This window comes from Hemibagrus wyckioides, linkage group LG15, assembly GCF_019097595.1.
Source record: "Hemibagrus wyckioides isolate EC202008001 linkage group LG15, SWU_Hwy_1.0, whole genome shotgun sequence".
NCBI classification, from domain to species: Eukaryota; Metazoa; Chordata; class Actinopteri; order Siluriformes; family Bagridae; genus Hemibagrus; species Hemibagrus wyckioides.
In genome coordinates, this window is record NC_080724.1 from 13,651,320 (window position 1) to 13,671,619 (window position 20,300).

Sequence of the window (20,300 nt, forward strand, 5' to 3'; positions counted from 1 at the left end):
CCATCCACGAGTTTGCGGTATCACACCACAAGATCAAAACGTTATAATCAGTTCATCGAGGAACAAAAGATAGGCACTCTGAGACATTTCTGTCTGAAAATAAATGCAGCAGAAGTTTTTCATAAATAATAATAAATATGCGCCCCAGCCTGTCTCCAGCGGAAACAACGACGCGTTGACGTGAAATCCGATCACAAGTGTTCACTGGAGACGCCTTTATAACGCCAGGTCTAACCACGGTCTCAGACATTCCACATCAAATCTAACAAGAACTGGATAAAAAGTATGACATGCCTAATAAATAATTTGTTGTGGTGTTAAAGGAATAAAACACTTGGGGATGTGCTGTTACTGGAAAACTAGCAAAAGAGTGGAAACAGTAACTTCATAACTTCATCACTCCATTCTGTTATTTTAGTATGTTATTGAACACACACACACACACCAAATTTACACCAAATCCACATATGGCCGAATGTACGCATCCCTCCTGATGGTTGAGTTCAGGTGTTTCACCCAAACGTATTACTATCAGGTGAATAAAATCCAGCATAAACACAGAAACACACTGGTGGCTCATAATGAAGAACGTGAAACGTTCTGATTAAACATTAGCAAAACACAGAGCCAACAGTAAGGTGTGGACCAGAAAGTGGATACACTGAGCTGTTCTCAGGGTTTGGACTCTTTAGTTCCTGTGAATGGGAATGTTTATTGTTAATGTACAGAATACTAACACATTTTCCACAGCTCTATCCTTCAAACCTTGTGCCAGCAGTATGGGATGAACATCTCCTGTTCCAGCATGAGGCCCCTGTGCACAAAGCAGGAAAGTGTACAAGACAGTGGTGAGACTGGCCATGCTGTATGGTTTTAGAGGCAGTGTCACTGAGGAAGAGACAGGAGTCAGAGCTGAAGGTAGCAGAGCTGAAGATGTTGAGGTTCTCTTTGGGAGTAGCAAGGTTGGACAGGATTAGGAATGAGTACATCAGAGGGATAGCTCATGTTGGACGTTTTGGGGACAAAGTTAGGGAGGCCAGATTAAGATGGTTTGGACATGTTCAGAGGAGGGAGAGTGAGTATACTGGTAGGGGAATGTTGGACATGGAGTTGCCAGGCAGGAGGCAAAGAGGAAGGCCAAAGAGTTGGTATATGGATGTAATAAATGACGATGTGAAGCTAGTGGGGGCAAGTGTTGAGGATGCAGAAGATAGGGATAGGTGGAGAGAGATGATTCGCAGCGGCAAAGAAAAGAAAAACCCGAAAGAAGAAGAAGAAGAAGTAGAAGAAGAAGACACTGCGCTGCTGTCGACAGTTCATTTATCTGTTATTTCAGTATTTCAGCCAGAGACAGTTAAAGAAACAACAAACCATTAAATGTCACTAATAAAGACTTAAAGGAACCTGAGAGAACACTGAAAATAAGCACACTAAAGCATGAGAGGAACCACTGTCCCCCAGAATAATCAACACAACAAAATAAATACACTAAAATGCTCGACAACAAAACCTTTTACAGCTGTCTTTAATGTTAGTGCAGATGATGTGAGGGGTGAGAGGAAGCTCAGTGCTGCTGCTGGGCCACTGAGCAAAAGCCTTCCCTGTTCAGCTGTATGAACAAAATCACTCTGGATGTAGGGAATCTGACCAACATAAATGTCCAAAATACCATAAATGTATGTGTCTACTCTCACACATTGAGTTTATTATTGTTTAATGTGAGCAAACTGAAACTCTGCTGTGTGTCAGTGACATCACACAGACAGACAGTTGTGTGTGTAGAGAAAATAGTTTATTTGCTGTTATAAAATATTGCATAGCATTGCACTACACACACACACACTCACACACATATACACACACTCAGTCAGTGAAAGAACAGCTCCATTATAATGTAAACTCTACACAGGAGCAGGTGATTGGTCAGTCAGTATTAGTGGGGGGAGCTTCATTCTGGCCATCACCCGGATACCAAACATCACCATCCTACATGCCCTGTCTGATACTCTGTATGATCTGGAAGATAGCTGAGAGACAGACAGGCAGGGAGGGAGAGAGAGAGAGAGAGAGACAGACAAACACACATGTTACAGTTTAAATACAATTTCTCATATTTTCCACTCATTTCCATATTATTCAAATATTGCCTTATTAAGTGGCATATGCAAATACTGGGGGCGGAGTTTATGGAAGTATGTAGGAGTGCAGCATAAATACAGTGTGGAGTATATAAGATGCTGTCTATTGGTCCATCATCATCTGTCTCTCCTCCATCTCCCAACATGGCATTCTAATAGAGCATTGTCATTAATCACTAAATTAATCAGCTACTCGCAGCGCTTATCTAACATGAATGCTGATTAAACGCAGTAGATTTAATCACATAGATAAAGTTGGTTAACTGATCAATTGGAGTAAATAATAATAATAAATAATAAGCTCCACCCCTCGGCAGCACAGAACAGCCTGCTACTTAAACAAACACCTAATATAACAATAAGAATCTTCTTCTACTTCTTCTTCTGTCGGCTTTTCCCTTCAGGGGTGGCCACAGCAAATCATCTCTCTCCACCTATCCCTATCTTCTGCATCCTCAACAGTTGCACCCACTAGCTTCATATCCTCATTTATTACAACCATATACCTCCTCTTTGGCCTTCCTCTTTGCCTCCTGCCTGGCAGCTCCATGTCCAACATTCCCCTACCAATATACTCACTCTCCCTCCTCTGAACATGTCCAAACCATCTTAATCTGGCCTCCCTAACTTTGTCCGACATGAGCTGTCCCTCTGATGTACTCGTTCCTAATCCTGTCCAACCTTGTCACTCCCAAAGAGAACCTCAACATCTTCAGCTCTGCTACCTCCAGCTCTGACTCCTGTCTCTTCCTCAGTGACACTGCCTCTAAACCATACAGCATGGTCGGTCTCACCACTGTCTTGTACACCTTCCCCTTGATTCTCGCTGATATAGGACAAGAACAATATGGAACAATATTAACTTAAAAAATGTAATTTTAGTAATGTTATAATTAGAATTATAACAAAATTGTTACTATAATTATAATAATAATGATAATAATAATAATAAGAAGAAGAAGAACTCACCTGAGCCACACACCACAAACACAAACAAAGCGAGGAGCCATGGTCCCACTGGAGATTTCTCCTCTCCCTGCACCCGCTAACACACACACACACACACACACACACAGAGTCATTACCCTAGGACGCAGACAGCAACGCTGAATGCTACACTGAGTTAGGCTCATTAGGCTGCACATCATTACATCCTGCTGTGCATCTGTTCCTCTAGAACTTTCCTCTCCATCAGTCTGAGAATTCCATCACTATCTGTGATCAAAACACACACGAGTGATCACTCTACATCCATGTGCCTAAAGTTAGGAAGCTGTAGATTGTCTGTGAATGTGTGAGATTCTGAGTGCCCCCCCCTATAATAATAAAGTTTGCAGCTTGATTATTATTATTATTATTATTATTATTATTATTATTATCTTGAAACGACATGTTGGAGGCGGTGCTTCATTTCATACTGACGCCATTTCCTGCCTAGGGCTTTAACACAATGAGGCTGTTAGAGATTCACTTTTTGATTGATCACTCAAACCGCTTCCATTAGTGACTCATATAATAGGCAGCTGTGTGTGTGTGTGTGTGTGTGTGTGTTTGTGCGCGTGCACGAGCACGCGTGTGTTACCGCGGTCTTTTGCACGTGTCCGCGCTGTGTGATGGTCTTGCTGTGTTTCTCGTTCGCCACTTTCATCCGCTGCACCGCCGACATGATGACCGGAAATGACGAATATGTACACAAAGGATCAGATTCACGTCACACTAAAACGCGCTCGAGAGTGAAATAAAGCCGCCAGGTTGTTTACTCTTTCGATGTTTAATCAGAGAAACAGAAGCCGGACTAATAGCTGAGCCGCTAGCTGCTTTGGGACCTGTGGAGCACGTGACCACGCACTGCCCCCCCCCCCGCGCCTCTCCAGGTCATGTGATATGTAGCTGAATGCGTCATTAAAACTGATGCCTGAACTGCAAATGCTCAATCATTTAAATGTGTCAGGCATCGTTACACAGTCAGAAATCAGTATTTTATCCAGTTTTCAGCATTAATCGGTAATTAATAGTTTGTGAATTATACGGCATAAATTGCTGTCCCCAGGTTTTTAGCAACGCTATGAAAACTACATATCCCATAAACATCCGACGTTAGCTTGTTGCTAACAGTGATCGTCGAGGATTAGCAAACTAGCGCATTTGTAGCGATATTCCATACTTACACAAAACATCAAAACATTGTTAAATAGGTTTTATTGGTTTCTACTAATGTTTACTGACATTTAAGTATCTAATAATAACAATAATCTAATAATAATAATAGTGTGTGTGTGTGTGTGAAAATTATTTGTATCATCTGCATCTGCATTTCTGTAAAGCTGCTCTGTGTCCAATTCTATATAAATAAAATAGAAATTAAGATCGATTTGAATGCCTGGATAATAGTTTAGCGTATGTCCCTGATGTGTTAATTAATTAGGATAGCCAACTAAACGTTTATGTAAAGTAGGTTTATGAATAAAGTTGATTATTTTGGATTGCGAATTAGTTCGTTCTTTGAGGTTAGGGCTGTGGGACAGTTTAGTGAGCAATGAGATCTTCTAGAGTGGTGGTAGATCAAGTAGGCTCTGGGTTGTTGATCAAGGATCGGGGTTCGGGCCCCAGCACCGCCAAGCTGCCACCATTGGGCCCTTGAGCAAGGCCCCTATCCCCACCCCCTGTTCCAGGGGCACTGTATCATGCGCTCTGACCCCAACCCTCTAATGTGGATAGGATATGTGAAGTAAGAATTTCACTGTGCAGTAATGTGTATGTGACAAATAAAGGATAATTACTTCTCCTCGTGTTTACTCTTTTCAAACTAAAGCAGCTAAAGTACAAGTTGCTAGGTGACAATCAATTCATTTGCATACTGGTATACATTAGCATATCAAATTACAAATGAATGTACATGAAGCAGGAAGATTTCATTATTATAGAAGAGTTTTTATTTCTTAATTCAAAAATAAGCCTTTTAAATGTCCACACAAAAACAGCAGGTTATGAAGGTAAAAGATCAAATCTGTAGCATCAGTTTAATCTTATTAAATGCAATGCTTATTGGTAATTTATATATTTCTATAGTTTATATTTATTAAATTCGACTCATGTCATCACTTCAGTGGCTGCTAAGGATGTGTCCCATTTCGCAGTGAACCGCAGTGCCCGTTGCAGTGCATTATGGGATATCAGGAGTGCAAATAATTATTCTACATTATGCTCTGTAGTAAAATTCATCAGGATAGATAGATCATAAATAATGGCACCCACCAGTGACAGAGTGCGGATTTTAACTCGTCTTCACTTTTACACTAAATTGAGTTACATCATCAGCATCATCATCACAGATGATCCTCATCTCTGCTTTACACAAACACACACAGATTTAATCTTTGTAAGGACTTTCACTGATTGATATTTCTAACCTCAGTGCCCAAAAGGAAATCTTTCGGCTCATCATTTTCTAAAATAAAGCACTTTTTTGTGGAGGTTGTTTAAATTGTCCCCACAAGTTAAAGCTTGTAATTTATTCCTATCAAATCAGACATTTGGTCTTCGTTTGAAAAGGTAACACACACACACACACAAACACAGCCCTGGAGAAAAGGTCAGGGCCGGTCAGGTTCACTGATCACGGGTCAGTGTCTCGGTTCAGTTACGGTTTTGTTCTCACTAAATGTCTGATGCAGGATCAGTGTTCAGCCTCGTTCCCTAATTACACAACCTAACTCACTAACTACTGATCAGCTAGTCCATAGCACAGTGGCCACTGTGGAAGGTGGTGGATCAGTCGTTTTAACCCTATTGTCAGCAGCCCAGTCCGCTGAGTGCTCCGATACGGTCCACTTTAATCCCGAAGCAGCCGCGTGCAGAACCCTTCCTGCTCCGCACCCGGAACTTCCTCTGCCTCATCAGCAGGTCTAGGAAGGGGCGGGGCACAAGACGGTGAGGTTCTTCCATCACAAAATGTCCTGATGGACCACGCCCATCACTCACAGAGGGGGCGGGGCTTTGAGCTGAGCCTTCTGTGACCTCGGGCTGGGACAATAGGAGGGAAGTGATTTCTGATCCGAACAGATCCTGTAGAATCTGAAACAAATCCATGAAACGTTAGTTTGAGTTATGTTTACATTTATAAGTGTTTTATAATTGAGTGTGTATTATTCATTGAAAATGTATTGATTGATTACACACTAATCTATATCTGTACTGTTGAGTCAGGAACATTACAGATTACACACTTCTCTTAGTGTGTGTGTGTGTGAGAGAGAGAGAGAGAGAGAGAGAGAGAGAGGAACACTCACCTGAGAATCAGGTCTCCGTGACGATGGTAGGTTCATTACTCCTGTCACCATGCTGATTGAGAGGATAAGGGCAAACAGGCAGGAAGATGAAGAAGCCATCTTGGATGATTAAATTTGGCAAAAATAAATAACTGAAAAGTAACCGTCAGTAAAATTTCTCAAACAGAGAGCCACTTGGTCGTTTGATATCCAGAGTTTCAGCGGTGTGTCTTCGTTGTAACTATATGATTTTGTTTGTTGTAGCGGGGTGCTGTGTTCTGTCCTGTGCAGGACTCATCTGTTCTGAGAGCCCACACTGCAGCGGCCATTTTAAACCCCAGCGTTGTGATGTCACACATTCCATCCTGTTACCATCGAGACGACAGACAACGTTACAACAATATTCGTTTATCTATCTTTCAGTTTGCAGACCAGTCCATCCCTCACTCCTATTTTCATCTGACTCACTCCTCATTTAACCCGAACCATCATTTCTCATTTCACAAAAAATCTTCATTCATCACAGACTGTAACATCTTCACAGGCATCACCAAGGTGTGTGTGTGTGTGTGTATAGGGGCCTTTTGTATTCTCGTTCAGTCTCTCAGTCACCCACACTGATGACGTTGTATGTCAGAGTATTTAATTACTTAATCAGTGTTTACGGGCCTCTTCCTCCGTTGTGATGGTGAGGAACAATAACACAGTGCTGTGACCTTTGACTCCTGCAGGTTCCGCCCCCCATAAACCTTCGCCCGGGAAACGAGGAACACTTAGGAACTATTTCCTACCTACCATAGTTTAACTCACTGAAAGGGTTTCCCCAGAGATAGAGAGACGAGCAGAGGCATACAGGCAGAGAGACAGGCAGAGAGACAGATAGAGCATGTCTAAGGTTAGCGTCTGTCCCCCTCCAACGTGACGTAAATACACTGACCCCACATCGAGTTATCATTACAATGCTCTCTCTCTCTCTCTCTCTCTCTCTCTCTCTCTCTCCCTCTCTCACTCTCTCTCACACACACACACACACGCCTTGTGTGTCTGAGGTCAGGGCTGATACCAGCATGTGAAGGTGAAGAAGGCTTTCGATCTAGCAGCTGCTGTTGTGGAGACCAACAGTTAGTAAGCTCGGAAATGCGAAAGTAAGAGTATGTGTGTGCGTGTGTGTGTGTGTTTCGAAGTGGAAGGTGGATTTTTTTGGGGCGAGGTACTGTTCCATCATGATCTGTTCTTAGATATTTCTCTTTCTCTCTATCTGTCTCTCTGCCTGTCTGTCTGACTCTCTGTCTCTCTGTCCTCTCTCATTCATGTTATTTGGTCCGACCACCATATTAATACATGTTCACACATAATTTTTATTCAGTTTGAACACAATCATTGCTCCATGTCTCTGTCAGATTTCTTTATTTAGTTCAACTTGATGTGTTTCAGCGCTTCGAACAATGTTCACAAGACAGCTTTATGGAAATACATACATAAATTCTGGATATAAATAAGTTTTGGACCCCTGTCTCCTACTGAGGAAGGCAAAGAGTCTGATTATAAATCATCACTTTTCTGTTACTGTGGATTGTATGAACAGAAAGTGCAGTTGTGTGAGCAGGAGCTTGGCTCTATAGTTCTAACATGAAGTGTGTCTCGATTAAGCTGTTCACTGATAGAGAAACCGATTATATCAACTGCAGTCTAAAATCACCACCATGGTCTCTCAGTGGTTCTGTCCATAGCAGACCCATGGATCTCCAAACTCCATGTGGAGTACCTCAGCATCAGCAAGTGAATTCTCCTCTCTAATGTTCTAATCCTTGGAGAATCGTGTATCAGTACTGAATCCTGTCCACTGCAGACACCAACCAGGCATAACATTATGAGCACTGAAAGGCGACATGAATAACACTGATTATCTCCTCATCATGGCACCTGTTAGTGGGTGGAATATATTAGGCACCAATTGAACATTTTGTTCTCAAAGTTGATGTGTTAGAAGCAGGAAAAATGGACAAGCGTAACGATTTGAGTTTGACGAGGGCCAAATTGTGATGGCTAGATGACTGGATCAGAGCATCTCCAAAACTGCAGCTCTTGTGGGGTGTTCCCGGTCTGCAGTGGTCAGTATCTATCAAAAGTGGTCCAAGGAAGGAACAGTGGTGAACCCGGGACAGGATCCTGGGCGGCCAAAGCTCATTAATGCACGTGAGGAGCGAAGGCTGACCCATGTAATCCGATCCAACAGACAAGCTACTGTTGCTCAAATTGCTGCAAAAGTTAGTGCTGGTTCTGATAGAAAGGTGTCAGAATACACAGTGCATGACGGGTCAGGGCTGTTTTGGCAGCAAAAGGGGAACCAACACAATATAAGGCAGGTGGTCATAATGTTATGTCTAGTCAGTGTATGTGGTTCTCCACAGGTGAAGTTAGTTCAGTTCCAGCACTCCAGTGTGGTTACTACAGTTTCAGATGTGTTTCATCACTGCAGCTGAGATTTATTACACACACTGACACATTATTATCACTAGGTGGCGTCAAAACTCTGTTCATCATTCCTTCTGCACTGTAACTACATACATGTAACTCTCTCTCTCTCTCTCTCTCTCTCTCTCTCTCACACACACACACACACACACACACAAAACACACACACAGATAAATAGTCTCTGCTCATTTTTTATTTAGAAATGTGAAATGTAATATGTTACCAGTGATGTTCTTTTATCCAGAACTGGTACACTCTTAGTCAGAACTGTTTGTGTGTGTGTGTGTGTGAATGTGATGTCATGAGCATGTTGTAGGTCTCCAGTTTAATTTACTTTAGGACGACGGAAGTCTCGACCAGCATACTTGGCGTTGTCGCCGAGCTCCTCCTCAATTCTACAGAGAGAGAAGCTCATGAATATGCATTTAAATGAAGTATAATAAATCTCATAACTGTAAGCTAATTTGCATAAACTCATCAATGTGAGATTAATGATGGCATCACTGACCTCAGAAGCTGATTGTACTTGGCCAAGCGTTCTGACCTGCAGGGGGCGCCTGTCTTAATCTGTTCAACCACAGACATTAGCATTAGCAACTACACACACACAAACTCTCTCTCTCTCTCTCTCTCTCTCTCTCTCTCTCTCTCTCTCTCTCCCTCACACACACACACACACACACTCACTGTGTATGTGTGTTTGTAACTATGTGTGTATATAGGCTATACAGTGCTCAGCATAAATGAGTACACCCCAACAAATTTGTCAAAAAACTTTAGTTCCCTTTCAGAATTAGCATTTTCTATGGGATACTCTAGTACAAAATACTCCCATAAATGTGGGCCATTGATTGCAAACAGAATTTGTTCATTTGCACACACAAAAAAGTCATTTTCCTAACAAATTCATTCAAGACCATGTTGCAAAAATGACTACACCCTAATGAAAGTCTAAGGAGCAAAGATGTCCAGCAGACAGACTATAAAATGGCGTTACTTAAAGAAAACCCCTGCTGTTAGCAATGGCACTACATGGAAGAGAACTGTCACAACACCTGAGAAAGAAAACAATTTCTTTATACAGGAAAGGTGAAGAGTCTCCTGGTGGTCCAGCAGGCACCCATGTTCTTATTGTGGCGGCCTGGGTTCGATTCCCGGGTAGGGTGCTAACCCGGCCACTGAAGAGTTAACTCTCAGTGCTGGTCCCAAGCACAGATTAAATGAGAAGGTTGCATCAGGAAGGGCATCAGGTGTAAAAACCTGCGCCAATTCGAAACATGAGGATTTAATGATCCGTAGTGGCGACCCTAAAACCGGGAACAGCCGAAAGAACAACAACAACACAAGAAAGGTGATGGCTACAAGAAGATCAGCAAAGCTTTACATATCAGTCAGAATACTGTAGCAAAAGTGGAACTGCAACCATGGAAGTTAACACCTTGACAGGAACATCTTCTGATGTGAATGGTTCAAGAAAATCACCATGCAAGTTCTCTGCAGTTATCTAAAGAAGTAGAAAGCCAAATTGGGGTGACTGTTTCCCGTGATACAATATGATGTACACTGCAGAGGAATGGCATGCATGGGTGTCATCCTCTCCTAAAGCCCATGCACAAAAAAGCCCGCCAGGGACCAATCTGGAAAACATGAAGACTACTGGGAATCTATACTCTGGAGTGATGAGACCAAGATAAATGTTTTTTGGAACTGATGGCTTCAAAACTGTATGGCGTTGCAAAGCTGAGGTGAAACATGGTGGTGGTAGTGTCCTTCTGTGGGGCTGCTGTCAGGCTGCTGTCAGGGAGCTGCATTTCACTGATGGTATCATGAATTCACATTATGTACTTCTCTGTATTGAAAGAGAAGATGCACTTTTCCAACATGACAATGATCCTAAACACACATCTAAGGCCACAGTTGTATTTCTGAAGAAGATCAGGGTGAAAGTGATTCAGTGGCCAAGTATGTCTCCTGATCTGAACCCAATCGAACACCTATGGGGAATTCTGAAGAGACAAGTTGAGCATCACTCTCCATCCAGCATCCAGTCTCTAAAAGAGGTTGTTCTTGAAGAATGGAAAAAGATAGATGTTGCAAAATGTCACCAACTTGTTCCTTCCATGCCTAGAAGACTTGGTGCTGTCCTTAAAAATCATGGAGGCCATACAAAATACTAGATGAAGTAGTTTTTGTTGTGGAGTGTGTTCATTTTCGTGTCAACTGATTTGAGTAAAACTGAAGATTTTGTAATGTAAGTTAGATTATTAATCTAACACAGATTTGTCAACATTTTGGAAATTGTCCTTGTGTTCATAAAGATCAAAATCGTACTCTTCACAGGGGGTGTACTCATTACACACTGAGCACTGAATATGTGTGTTACTTGTGTGTGTGTTTGTTACCTGTCCAGTGCACAGCCCAACAACGAGGTCAGCGATGAATGTGTCCTCAGTCTCACCAGAGCGATGACTCACCATCACACCCCATCCGTTAGATTGTGCAAGCTTACAACTACACACACACACAAACACAGACACGCAAACACAGACACACACATTAAGTTCTTTATTGCATTTCATTGTGTTTTGTAATGCTTACTATGTGAAGGTGCTTTAGTGTCAGCCCTGCTGCGGCTCTGTGTGTGTGTGTGTGTGTGCGTGTGTGTGTGTGTGTGTACTGACGCCTTTATAGACTCGGTCACTGATCCGATCTGATTCACTTTCAGCAGCAGACAGTTGCAGGCTTTCTTCTCCACAGCTTGTTGGATGCGTTTGGGGTTCGTCACCGTCAGATCGTCCCCTACAACCTGGATGTCCACTGAAGCGGTGAACTTCGTCCAATTCTGCCAGTCATCCTGATCGAATGGGTCCTCAATGGACATCACTACACACACACACACACCAGCACTGATGTTATTAAAGTGTAAACACTTTCCCATGCTAGTCCCACATGACACATTTATTTTATTAGCCTTATCCAGATTCTGGACACTGTGGGTACTAGACGAGTTTTTTTTTAAGGTTCAGGTAGTTTTTATTTATGAATTTTTTGAATGGGAAACCTGTCCAGTGGAACTTATTCTACTCTGTATCATGTGACTGAGTAAACAAGCGAAGAAAAAAAGTCCATCCCAAATCAGAGGAGTTTGTTTTCCACTTAACATCAGCGATAACTAGGTGATATAAGAACAATTAATTAATCCATCCATCCATTTTCTATACCTGCTTTATTCCTAATTATTTCACAGGGATCCGCTAGAGCCTATCCCAGCACACACTGGGCGAAAGGCAGGGGTACACATGTAGACAGACACACACACACACACACCTATTTGCAATTTAGAATTACCAATCAACCTAATGGACTGTTGGAGGAAACCAGAGTACACCCACGCACGCACAGGGAGAACACGCAAACTCCACACAAAAAGGCCCCTGCCTGCTTGAACCCAGGAATCAAACCCAGGACCTTCTTGCTGTGAGGCAACAGTGCTAACCACTAAGCCACTGCTGCCCCCGCTGAGAACTAGTGAAGAGAAAAATGTGGCTAGTCAGATAGCATCTAGCTCTCATCTGCTCCCAGGGAGGTTCTTTCACACCTGTGTGTGTGTGTGTGTGTGTGTGTGAGAGAGAGAGAGAGAGAGAGAGAGAGAGAGTGAGAGTGTACCTGGATAATTCCTAATGAAGCTCTTGTACAGATCTCCCAGTTCTGTCCCTGTGATGTAGCGTTTCGGGTCATCAGGAGATTTAAAGTCCAGATCGTACTTTCCTGCTTTGTGGAACTCTGACGCTGCGACGTCCATCCCGATAATGATCTTATCTGGATAACCCGCCTTTTGTATAGCAGACTTTAACAACTCCAATGCTACACACACACACACACAAACACACACACACACAAACACACTCCATGTAACTCCAGGTTTTTCTGCTAATTCCTCCCAGTTCATTTTGATGAATCCATTTTCACAGCTTTACAGGGAAATCATGCATGTGCAGTGGCCTGGTCGTATAATCACACGCTGATGTTTACACGCCACAAAACTCTCACATTTCTGTTACACTGGTCTCAGACTGGCTTTAGTGAAAATCATGGTGATATTGTGGTTTGTTATCTAGTTTCCTTTCCAGGTTTCTTCCTCAGGGAATTTCTCCTCACTACCGTCACCTCTGACACGCTTATTAAGGATAAATTTATACTTTATAATTTACATCCTGAATTGAAATTTGTCCGTAAAGCTGCTGTAACGATTGCACAGTTAAAATGACGTACACACAAAATCAAATTGGCTTGAAGTGAATAGTTAAAGAGCTCTAACCCTCGTTATTCTCCAAGATGTTTGGGGCGAACCCCCCCTCATCCCCCACATTGGTAGCGTCTTTCCCATATTTGGCTTTAATGACGTTCTTCAGGTTGTGATAAACTTCTGCACCAATTCGCATCGCCTCGCTGAAACTGTTTGCTCCCACTGGCAGGATCATGAACTCCTGCATGGCCAGCTTGTTCCCAGCATGAGAACCTCCATTAATCACATTAAACGCCTGTACACACACACACACACACACACACACATACACACACACACAAACACACACATATGACATCATAGAGCTGAAGGTATAAAGCACAATGTGATGGTGATACACAGTCACAGAAATATGATGAACAATGCTAGTAGTGTGTGTGTGTGTGTGTGTGTGTGTGTCAGTACATACAGGTACAGGCAGGATGACATTCTTGTTTCCCGCAAGGTCAGCGATGTGTCTGAACAGTGGAACTCCTTTCTCCGCTGCTCCCGCCTTGCACACCGCCAGAGACACACCAAGGATGGCATTAGCACCAAACTTAGCTACACATAACACACACACACACAAGAGAGAGGCAAACAGAATTAGTAAGAGAAAAAACCATAAAACAATTTCCACTTAGTGTGTAGATAATTTTCTCTTACTGTTAAGTGAACCATAAGTGTGTGTGTGTGTGTGTGTCTGTGTGTGTTTGAGAGAGATACTTACATTTGTTCTCAGTTCCATCAAGCTCCAGCATGAACTTATCAATCTTCTCCTGCTCAACCACACTAAACTTCTACCATGGTGTGCACACGCGCACACACACACACACACACACACACGTTATAACAAGCTTCAGCACACACAAAGCTACAAAGCTGAATAAATGGGGTGCATTTTACCTGCTCAATCAATTTGGGCCCAATGTCCTTATTGACATGATCCACAGCTTTTTGAGTGCCTGTCTCACACACACACACACACACACACGGTTGGATATATATTGAGAGTGTGAGACATATAGATGTACTTGGAACCTGTGTGTGTGTGGGGGTGGCTGTCTGTGTGTGTGTGTGCACCTTTGCCCAGGTAGCGGGTCTTGTCTCCATCTCTGAGCTCCAAAGCCTCGTGAACACCAGTGGAGGCTCCACTAGGAACAGCAGCTCTAAAGAGACCTGAGAGAGAGATGTTCAGGTTTATCAGTGAGATCAGTAACAGAATGAGACACACACATACACACACACACTCTGGTGTGTCAGAATACTGAATAACACACACTCCAACCAGCATCAAACATCCTCAAGATTCTCAAGATTTTAACGTTTTGTTCAGCAGGAGCTCTTCTGCTGTGTGTGTGTGTGTGTGTGTGTGTGTTAGAGACAGAGAAAAAGAGAGAGACCTTTGGCTGTGTAAAGATCCACCTCCACAGTAGGGTTTCCTCTAGAGTCGAGTATCTCACGGGCCTGAATCTTAGTGATGGACATCCTGAGACAGAGAGAGAGAGAGAGAGAAAGAATGAAACAATCCAAAAAAACCCTTTCGGCAGACAGTATCTGTCTGGCCAAACACACACACACACACAGCTGTCCCTGTAGATACAGCTATCACAATAACCCTATTTATAGTATGTGTGTGTGTGTGTGTGTGTGTGTGTGTGTGGGTACTGCAGTGGGTACTGCATTAAGCAGGAGTCCTGCTTAATCCTGGACTTTATATTACATTCAGGTTGAACACAGTTTGAGTAACACAACAGTTACAAAAAAGCAACTGAATTAAATATGTTCTCTCTCTCTCTCTCTCTCTCTCTCTCTCTCTCTTTCTCTCTCTCTCTCTTTCTCACTCTCTCTCTCTCACACACACACACACACACACACACAGTAGATGAACCTCACACCTCACTCAATTGCATCCTTTGGCTTACCTGCCACTCCTCCTACCTCAGGTGACCAATCAGGATCAAGTGCCTCTGGGACTGTGTGTGTGTGTGTGTGTGTGTGTGTGCATATATGCCCAGAGTCCAGTTAATATCAGTGCACATATTGTGCAGTCAGAGTATGTGACACAAAGTGAGCAAATGTTTGTCAAACTGGACTTTGTGCATGCACACACACACACACACACACACACACACGCTAGTGTTTAATGGACCCATGAAACAGCAACTCCTGAGATATCTGAGTTCTAGACTCACAGGTCTCTAGAATCTTTATACTGTACAGTGATTTTACACAGTCCATTGGTTTGAGCTCATTTACATTTTAAACAACTTGATTAAATCACGTTAATAGTTTTTTAATTACAGATCCTATCACAGTTTTGCCCTCAGATCACACTATCCTGCCCTTGAGTTCTGACACACACACACACATACATATATATATATATATATATATATATATACACATGCTCTTTTAGATTTTTAAACAAAAGTTTTGTCAGGTAGGTATTTTCATCTTCACCAAGTTTAAAACACACACACACACACACACACAGAAATGATGCAGTAAAGTGAGTTGTGTTACCTGAGTGTGCTCGGTCGATGTGTTCAGCAGTGTGTGTGTGTGAGTGTGTGCTGAGTTAGAACACAGCTGCACTCTTTATTGTCCATCATTCCACAGCCCTATAAGGTCTACAGGACAGGGAGCGTCTCAAAACTACACACTCTCATCATGCAGGAAAACACACACACACCCACACACACACACACACACACACACACACACACACACACACACACACACACACACACACACGATGCTTTAAATATGTAAAATATGCAAATGCGGTATTACATTTTGTCCTCATTCATGAATAGTTGACATGTTTAAAAAATGAATGTTAGGGAATGTGTGTGCTTTGTGTTATTCGTGATGTAGATGAGTCTGGATTGCTAACAGGAAGTGAACAACTGACAGGAAGCGTGTCAGCATGCAGCGTGCAGCATGTGTTTGAACGAAAGGGGTTTTTTCAGTGCTTTTGGATTGCTGTTTGGCACACAAGCTTTAATTCTCTTTTTATCAGTTCTTACTTAGCACAGTTTCCCACTCTGCTGCCCATCGACTTCCTCTCACACCATGCTAAACACCGACATCATGTCCATATAAAGCAACACAGCACAACGACTCACATTCAAAAACTCCCACACACAATCAAACCTTAAGTCATCTTTAACAAAAAAAACCCCCAACAGAACAGTGTTTTCATACATACACACATTCATCACACTACAGCATGTCATACACACATCATTTAAATATTCACTGATTATCCTGTGGCTGTGTGAGTGGGATCGTCATTAGTAGTTCGCATGTTTATGTTTAAAGACGCTCAGGAACTGATCTAAAAGATGTCTGAATATCTCATTCATTGCTTTCTCCACTTCATGTGTGTGGTTGTCTGTCTATATGTGTGTGGCCCTGGGATGGATGGATGGTTTCTCCACTTCAGCTAGCGAGTAAAATAACCACTTATTTGCATCATGCTAACTGTGGGCTGAAATGATCACATGCTTCTGTTAAACTTGTCAGACATACAGGTTACTAAAACCTGCTTCCACAGTGGCGGCAGCCATTTTGAGCACAACAAGCTGATTTCATTTTACCTTTGAAATGTAAAATGATAGAATTGTGCTGAAAACATGTAAAGCCAATGTAGAAGCCCTGAGCATTAAGGGCCTTGCTCCAGGGCCCAGCTTGGTGGATCTGGGATTTGAAAACACAACCTTCTGATCAGTAGTTTAACACCTTAAACACTAAGCTACCACATCCCACATGCTTTATTTTTTTGTCTTAATCACGTTTACTGAAGTCGCGTAAAACTTAGACGCTCCCTTAAACGCTTGAAGGAAAGGTCAAAGTTCTCTTAAAGAAAGAACTGTGACAGTAAGATTAGGTTTGTATTGAATGGGCAAACACACACACAACACCACACTTCAGACACTTGACAAGTTCCAGCCATTCTACTGTGTGTGTGTGTGTGTGTGTGTGTTAGTGTCTCTGAAGAATAAGGTTCTCTCAAGGATTTCTCTAATATTTATTTCATAATGCACAGAAAAGCATGAAAACAAACTCACACACACTCAGTACATGATCTCAGAATAAACTTTACTTTCTCTTTATTGGGCTACTGTTTTTAACATTTGTTCGATTAAGCAACAAAATAATAAACCAATACACAAGATTATCTAATAAACAGATGCCTGAGATTAAGCTCCGCCCATTCCTCAATGAGTACCATCATTCAACCAATCAAATTGACAGGGGCTGAATCAATCCATCACTACAGGATGCTCTCCAGATTCAGTGAGCAGAATACGCTGGAGGTGTGTGTGTGTGTGTGTCTGTGTGTGTGTATGTCTGTCTGTGTGGGGTGGTGGGGTTGTAAGGGTTCAGAGATTCATCTTCCGGAGGTAAGTAGTCATATCATAGACAGGAGGATTGACCTTTCCTCCATGGGCATCTTTCACTCCTTTACCTATGATCAGAGCTGGAAAAGAGGGGGGGGGGCAAGGGGGGGGGGACAAGTTCATTTTCCAGCAGTCCCCATGATAACAGTATCACAGTAAACTAGGATGATGTTGAGTCTACATGATTGTAGTTACTAGTTTATTTTAGTTCACTTCACTTACATGGTTATGTTGCTAAATTTACTCCAGTTTGTACAAACTTTTAAAAGATAGTGTTTATTAGATTTCTTTAGTCACGAGCAACTGGCAAGCAGTTCCTTTAGGGTCTATAAAGTTTATCTTATTTTATCTTAAAATCCATAATAACGTCAAAATCCTCATGAATCTAGTCCCATATGATCCTACACAGTTGTATAAAAATAATAACGCATAAACAATTAGTTATAAATAATGAATAACTTCATACATATTAATAACTTATATTTTTCTGCAAACGATTTAGTGCAGAGTTTTACATCCTACAGCAATAAAGTGTGGATTGCTTTTGTGTTTTGTGTGTGTGTGTACCTTTATGTGTTTTGCCAACAGTGAAGGGAAAAGGATCAGGGTCTTTATCTGAGGTCTTCATTTTCAGGTCCATGGTGTTCTGTCCATCCACATTAAGGGCGTCTCTCAGCACTGTGCACCTTTTGCCTGCTAAGGTCACTCCATTAGAAAATAAAGATGAACGGTCATTTGCTACCAGTGCCTTCACCTCTGCTGCCTAGAGAGAGAGAGAGAGAGAGAGAGAGAGAGAGAGAGAGAATTTGGACTTATGCTCCAACACACACGTCGTAACATGTAGGTGAGCCCCTGCCAGCCTTAGCACACACACACACACACAGATACCTGCATCAACACACATTCCTACCTGAGTAGTTTCATGTCTCATCATGTTTAGAGTGTTGCTTCAATTCAGCATGTGTGCGCATGCACACACACACACACACTCATCACAACAGCACAAGGGAGAAAACATTGCTTAACTTAAGGCAAGTCTAACATTACAACACACCCACAGACATACAGACACATAATATTATATATGAATTAATACATTACACAACACAAACATGATTTCAGATCTAGTTTACATGATTCACACACACACACACACAAAACTGACAGCTGTTTCCTGGGGAATAGTTCATAATAGTATAATGAAGACCATAAGTTGAAGTAGGACTAGTATAAGTGTGTGTGTGCGTGTGTGTGTGTGTGTGTGACAGTACTGGCACAGTGGATAGTACAGACATGTTGAGACTTGAGCAGAGGAACAAGAACAGACACAAATCTACAGATATATACAGTTCTGTGTAATTCTGAATGACCTGATGCATAAATATGAAGAACCTTAGAAAATGCACTGTGTGTGTGTGTTACTGCTGTGTGTGTTCATTTGACAGTAAGCAAAAACAAGAATAAGAGTGAAAAACCTGAAAAGCCTGTCTCTATTTCTTTCTTACTTAACACAATAAACCTAATTAAAAAAAGAAGAAGAAGAAAACCTAAATGAAGTCATTAAACACATGCGTGGCTAATTGGAGTTGTGTGCACGCTCACTCGGAAGTGGGTTGCACCCTCTTCAGCCCCGCTGCACTACTTCCTGCTTTTTTAATTCGCCCGTGACCAAATAAGGAGCGGTTTGAGCTGCAAAGCTCGTAGCGCGCGCACAGAGCTGCTCAAGTTAAGGGAAAAAACGCTTGAATACTCCTGGTGCACGGAACCAATAACACACACACACACACAGTGCAGAGTCGGGCCGATGAAGATGAATGAATGTTACAAGCACGATAAGATAAAAATGAAGCGCGTGCACATTTTCATGTCAATCAGAGAATCTAAGAACCTAAGCCACGCCCCTTTCTCCATCCGGCCTTTTTTACACGCTAATTAAGCAGTAATAATTAATAAACAACAGATACATCAAAGCATCAGGTGCCGTACGTCACAGCGGTCCACGCGCAACGGTGCTTACCTTGGCACTGGATAAACTGATAGTATACAGATGCTGTGTGTGTGTCTGTGTGCGCGCGCGCGTACCGTGACCCCGTTCAGCCAGCCGCCCGGTGCTGCCGCCCATACGGACTCCTGTCCCGGCGTGTGACCGATGATGGCCGCGTCGTCCAGCCAGTCGTTCTTGGTCAGACTCTGGATGTAACTGTCCCAACTCATCTTTCACTCTGGTTTTGTTTTTGGGCCTTTAACGGATTTAGAAAATGTATAAGTTAGAAAATGTTCGTAAAAAGAGAAGTAAAGGCGGAAGTGAAGTGCTGAAGTGAGCTCGGTACCTGTGCTCGGATCCTCCTAGTGACTTTAAGCAAAGCTGCTGCGATGCAAAAGTAAGCACGAGGAAGTTGCCGAGAGTTTTATACTGCACGCGCAGTTCCGCGCGCACGCCCTGCCCTGTTTCGCGGGTTCACTTCCGCACAGAGAGAGAGAGAGAGAGAGAGAGAGAAGGGGGGGGTGTAAAGATGAAATGTGTCTGTCTCTCCACCGTAAGATGATAAGATGAACTGTTAAACTGACCATAAATTCCCACTGGGAAAATGTAAGCACGTGTGAATCTCTCTAAATGAAATATGCATAAGACTAATGACCAGAATGTCAGTCTATATGTGGCCTTGCGATGGACTGGCGACCTGTCCAGGGTATACCCCTGCCTTTCGCCCTATGTGCGCTGGG

The 20,300-nt window shown here is 42.5% G+C and overlaps 4 protein-coding genes across 6 annotated transcripts; all 4 read right to left on the bottom strand.

Annotated features, from left to right (window-relative positions):
* Window positions 1–871: 871 nt before the first annotated feature.
* Window positions 872–4,004, bottom strand: zgc:85858 (uncharacterized protein LOC405879 homolog). 3 transcript variants are annotated; one of them, XM_058409347.1, is made up of 4 exons: window positions 3,721–4,004; window positions 3,108–3,183; window positions 2,864–2,964; window positions 872–2,027 (listed from the first exon to the last, which is right to left on the bottom strand). In XM_058409347.1, the coding sequence occupies exons 1-4, from the start codon at window positions 3,802–3,804 to the stop codon at window positions 1,902–1,904; spliced, it is 387 nt and encodes a 128-aa protein (XP_058265330.1). In that variant the 5' UTR covers window positions 3,805–4,004; the 3' UTR covers window positions 872–1,901. The 3 variants fall into 3 exon arrangements, with proteins under 3 accessions (XP_058265330.1, XP_058265332.1, XP_058265331.1); XM_058409349.1 differs by lacking the exon at window positions 2,864–2,964 and having other exon boundaries at window positions 3,721–3,993; XM_058409348.1 differs by lacking the exon at window positions 872–2,027 and having other exon boundaries at window positions 2,034–2,964; window positions 3,721–4,002.
* Window positions 4,005–4,682: 678 nt separating this feature from the next.
* On the bottom strand, window positions 4,683–8,915 carry nppcl2 (natriuretic peptide C-like 2). The gene is made up of 2 exons (XM_058410420.1): window positions 6,428–8,915; window positions 4,683–6,212 (listed from the first exon to the last, which is right to left on the bottom strand). The coding sequence occupies exons 1-2, from the start codon at window positions 6,524–6,526 to the stop codon at window positions 5,931–5,933; spliced, it is 381 nt and encodes a 126-aa protein (XP_058266403.1). The 5' UTR covers window positions 6,527–8,915; the 3' UTR covers window positions 4,683–5,930.
* Window positions 8,916–9,055: 140 nt separating this feature from the next.
* Window positions 9,056–15,830, bottom strand: eno3 (enolase 3, (beta, muscle)). Its single transcript, XM_058410417.1, has 12 exons — window positions 15,694–15,830; window positions 14,571–14,656; window positions 14,251–14,346; window positions 14,074–14,132; window positions 13,898–13,967; window positions 13,598–13,731; window positions 13,201–13,423; window positions 12,549–12,746; window positions 11,564–11,765; window positions 11,285–11,393; window positions 9,391–9,449; window positions 9,056–9,277 (listed from the first exon to the last, which is right to left on the bottom strand). Exons 2-12 carry the CDS (start codon window positions 14,653–14,655, stop codon window positions 9,208–9,210), a joined length of 1,305 nt encoding a protein of 434 aa, XP_058266400.1. The 5' UTR covers window position 14,656; window positions 15,694–15,830; the 3' UTR covers window positions 9,056–9,207.
* Window positions 15,831–17,257: 1,427 nt separating this feature from the next.
* On the bottom strand, window positions 17,258–20,043 carry pfn1 (profilin 1). The gene is made up of 4 exons (XM_058410419.1): window positions 19,907–20,043; window positions 19,659–19,816; window positions 18,144–18,339; window positions 17,258–17,656 (listed from the first exon to the last, which is right to left on the bottom strand). The coding sequence occupies exons 2-4, from the start codon at window positions 19,788–19,790 to the stop codon at window positions 17,559–17,561; spliced, it is 426 nt and encodes a 141-aa protein (XP_058266402.1). The 5' UTR covers window positions 19,791–19,816; window positions 19,907–20,043; the 3' UTR covers window positions 17,258–17,558.
* Window positions 20,044–20,300: the final 257 nt, after the last annotated feature.

Excerpts from the sequence above, each read along its gene's own strand:
- pfn1 (XM_058410419.1), bottom strand. The coding sequence starts at position 19,790 with ATGAGTTGGGACAGTTACATCCAGAGTCTGACCAAGAACGACTGGCTG. Across the intron at positions 18,340-19,658 it reads GCTGGCTGAACGGGGTCACG|GCAGCAGAGGTGAAGGCACT; the intron begins GTACGCGCGCGC and ends CTCTCTCTCTAG. Across the intron at positions 17,657-18,143 it reads TGTTGGCAAAACACATAAAG|CTCTGATCATAGGTAAAGGA; the intron begins GTACACACACAC and ends CCTCTTTTCCAG.
- eno3 (XM_058410417.1), bottom strand. The coding sequence starts at position 14,655 with ATGTCCATCACTAAGATTCAGGCCCGTGAGATACTCGACTCTAGAGGA. Across the intron at positions 14,347-14,570 it reads GGATCTTTACACAGCCAAAG|GTCTCTTTAGAGCTGCTGTT; the intron begins GTCTCTCTCTTT and ends TCTCTCTCTCAG. Across the intron at positions 9,450-11,284 it reads TTGGGCTGTGCACTGGACAG|ATTAAGACAGGCGCCCCCTG; the intron begins GTAACAAACACA and ends GTGGTTGAACAG.
- zgc:85858 (XM_058409347.1), bottom strand. The coding sequence starts at position 3,804 with ATGTCGGCGGTGCAGCGGATGAAAGTGGCGAACGAGAAACACAGCAAG. Across the intron at positions 3,184-3,720 it reads GACACGTGCAAAAGACCGCG|CGGGTGCAGGGAGAGGAGAA; the intron begins GTAACACACGCG and ends TGTGTGTGTTAG. Across the intron at positions 2,028-2,863 it reads GACAGGAGTCAGAGCTGGAG|CTATCTTCCAGATCATACAG; the intron begins GTAGCAGAGCTG and ends TCTGTCTCTCAG.
- nppcl2 (XM_058410420.1), bottom strand. The coding sequence starts at position 6,526 with ATGGCTTCTTCATCTTCCTGCCTGTTTGCCCTTATCCTCTCAATCAGC. Across the intron at positions 6,213-6,427 it reads CACGGAGACCTGATTCTCAG|ATTCTACAGGATCTGTTCGG; the intron begins GTGAGTGTTCCT and ends GATTTGTTTCAG.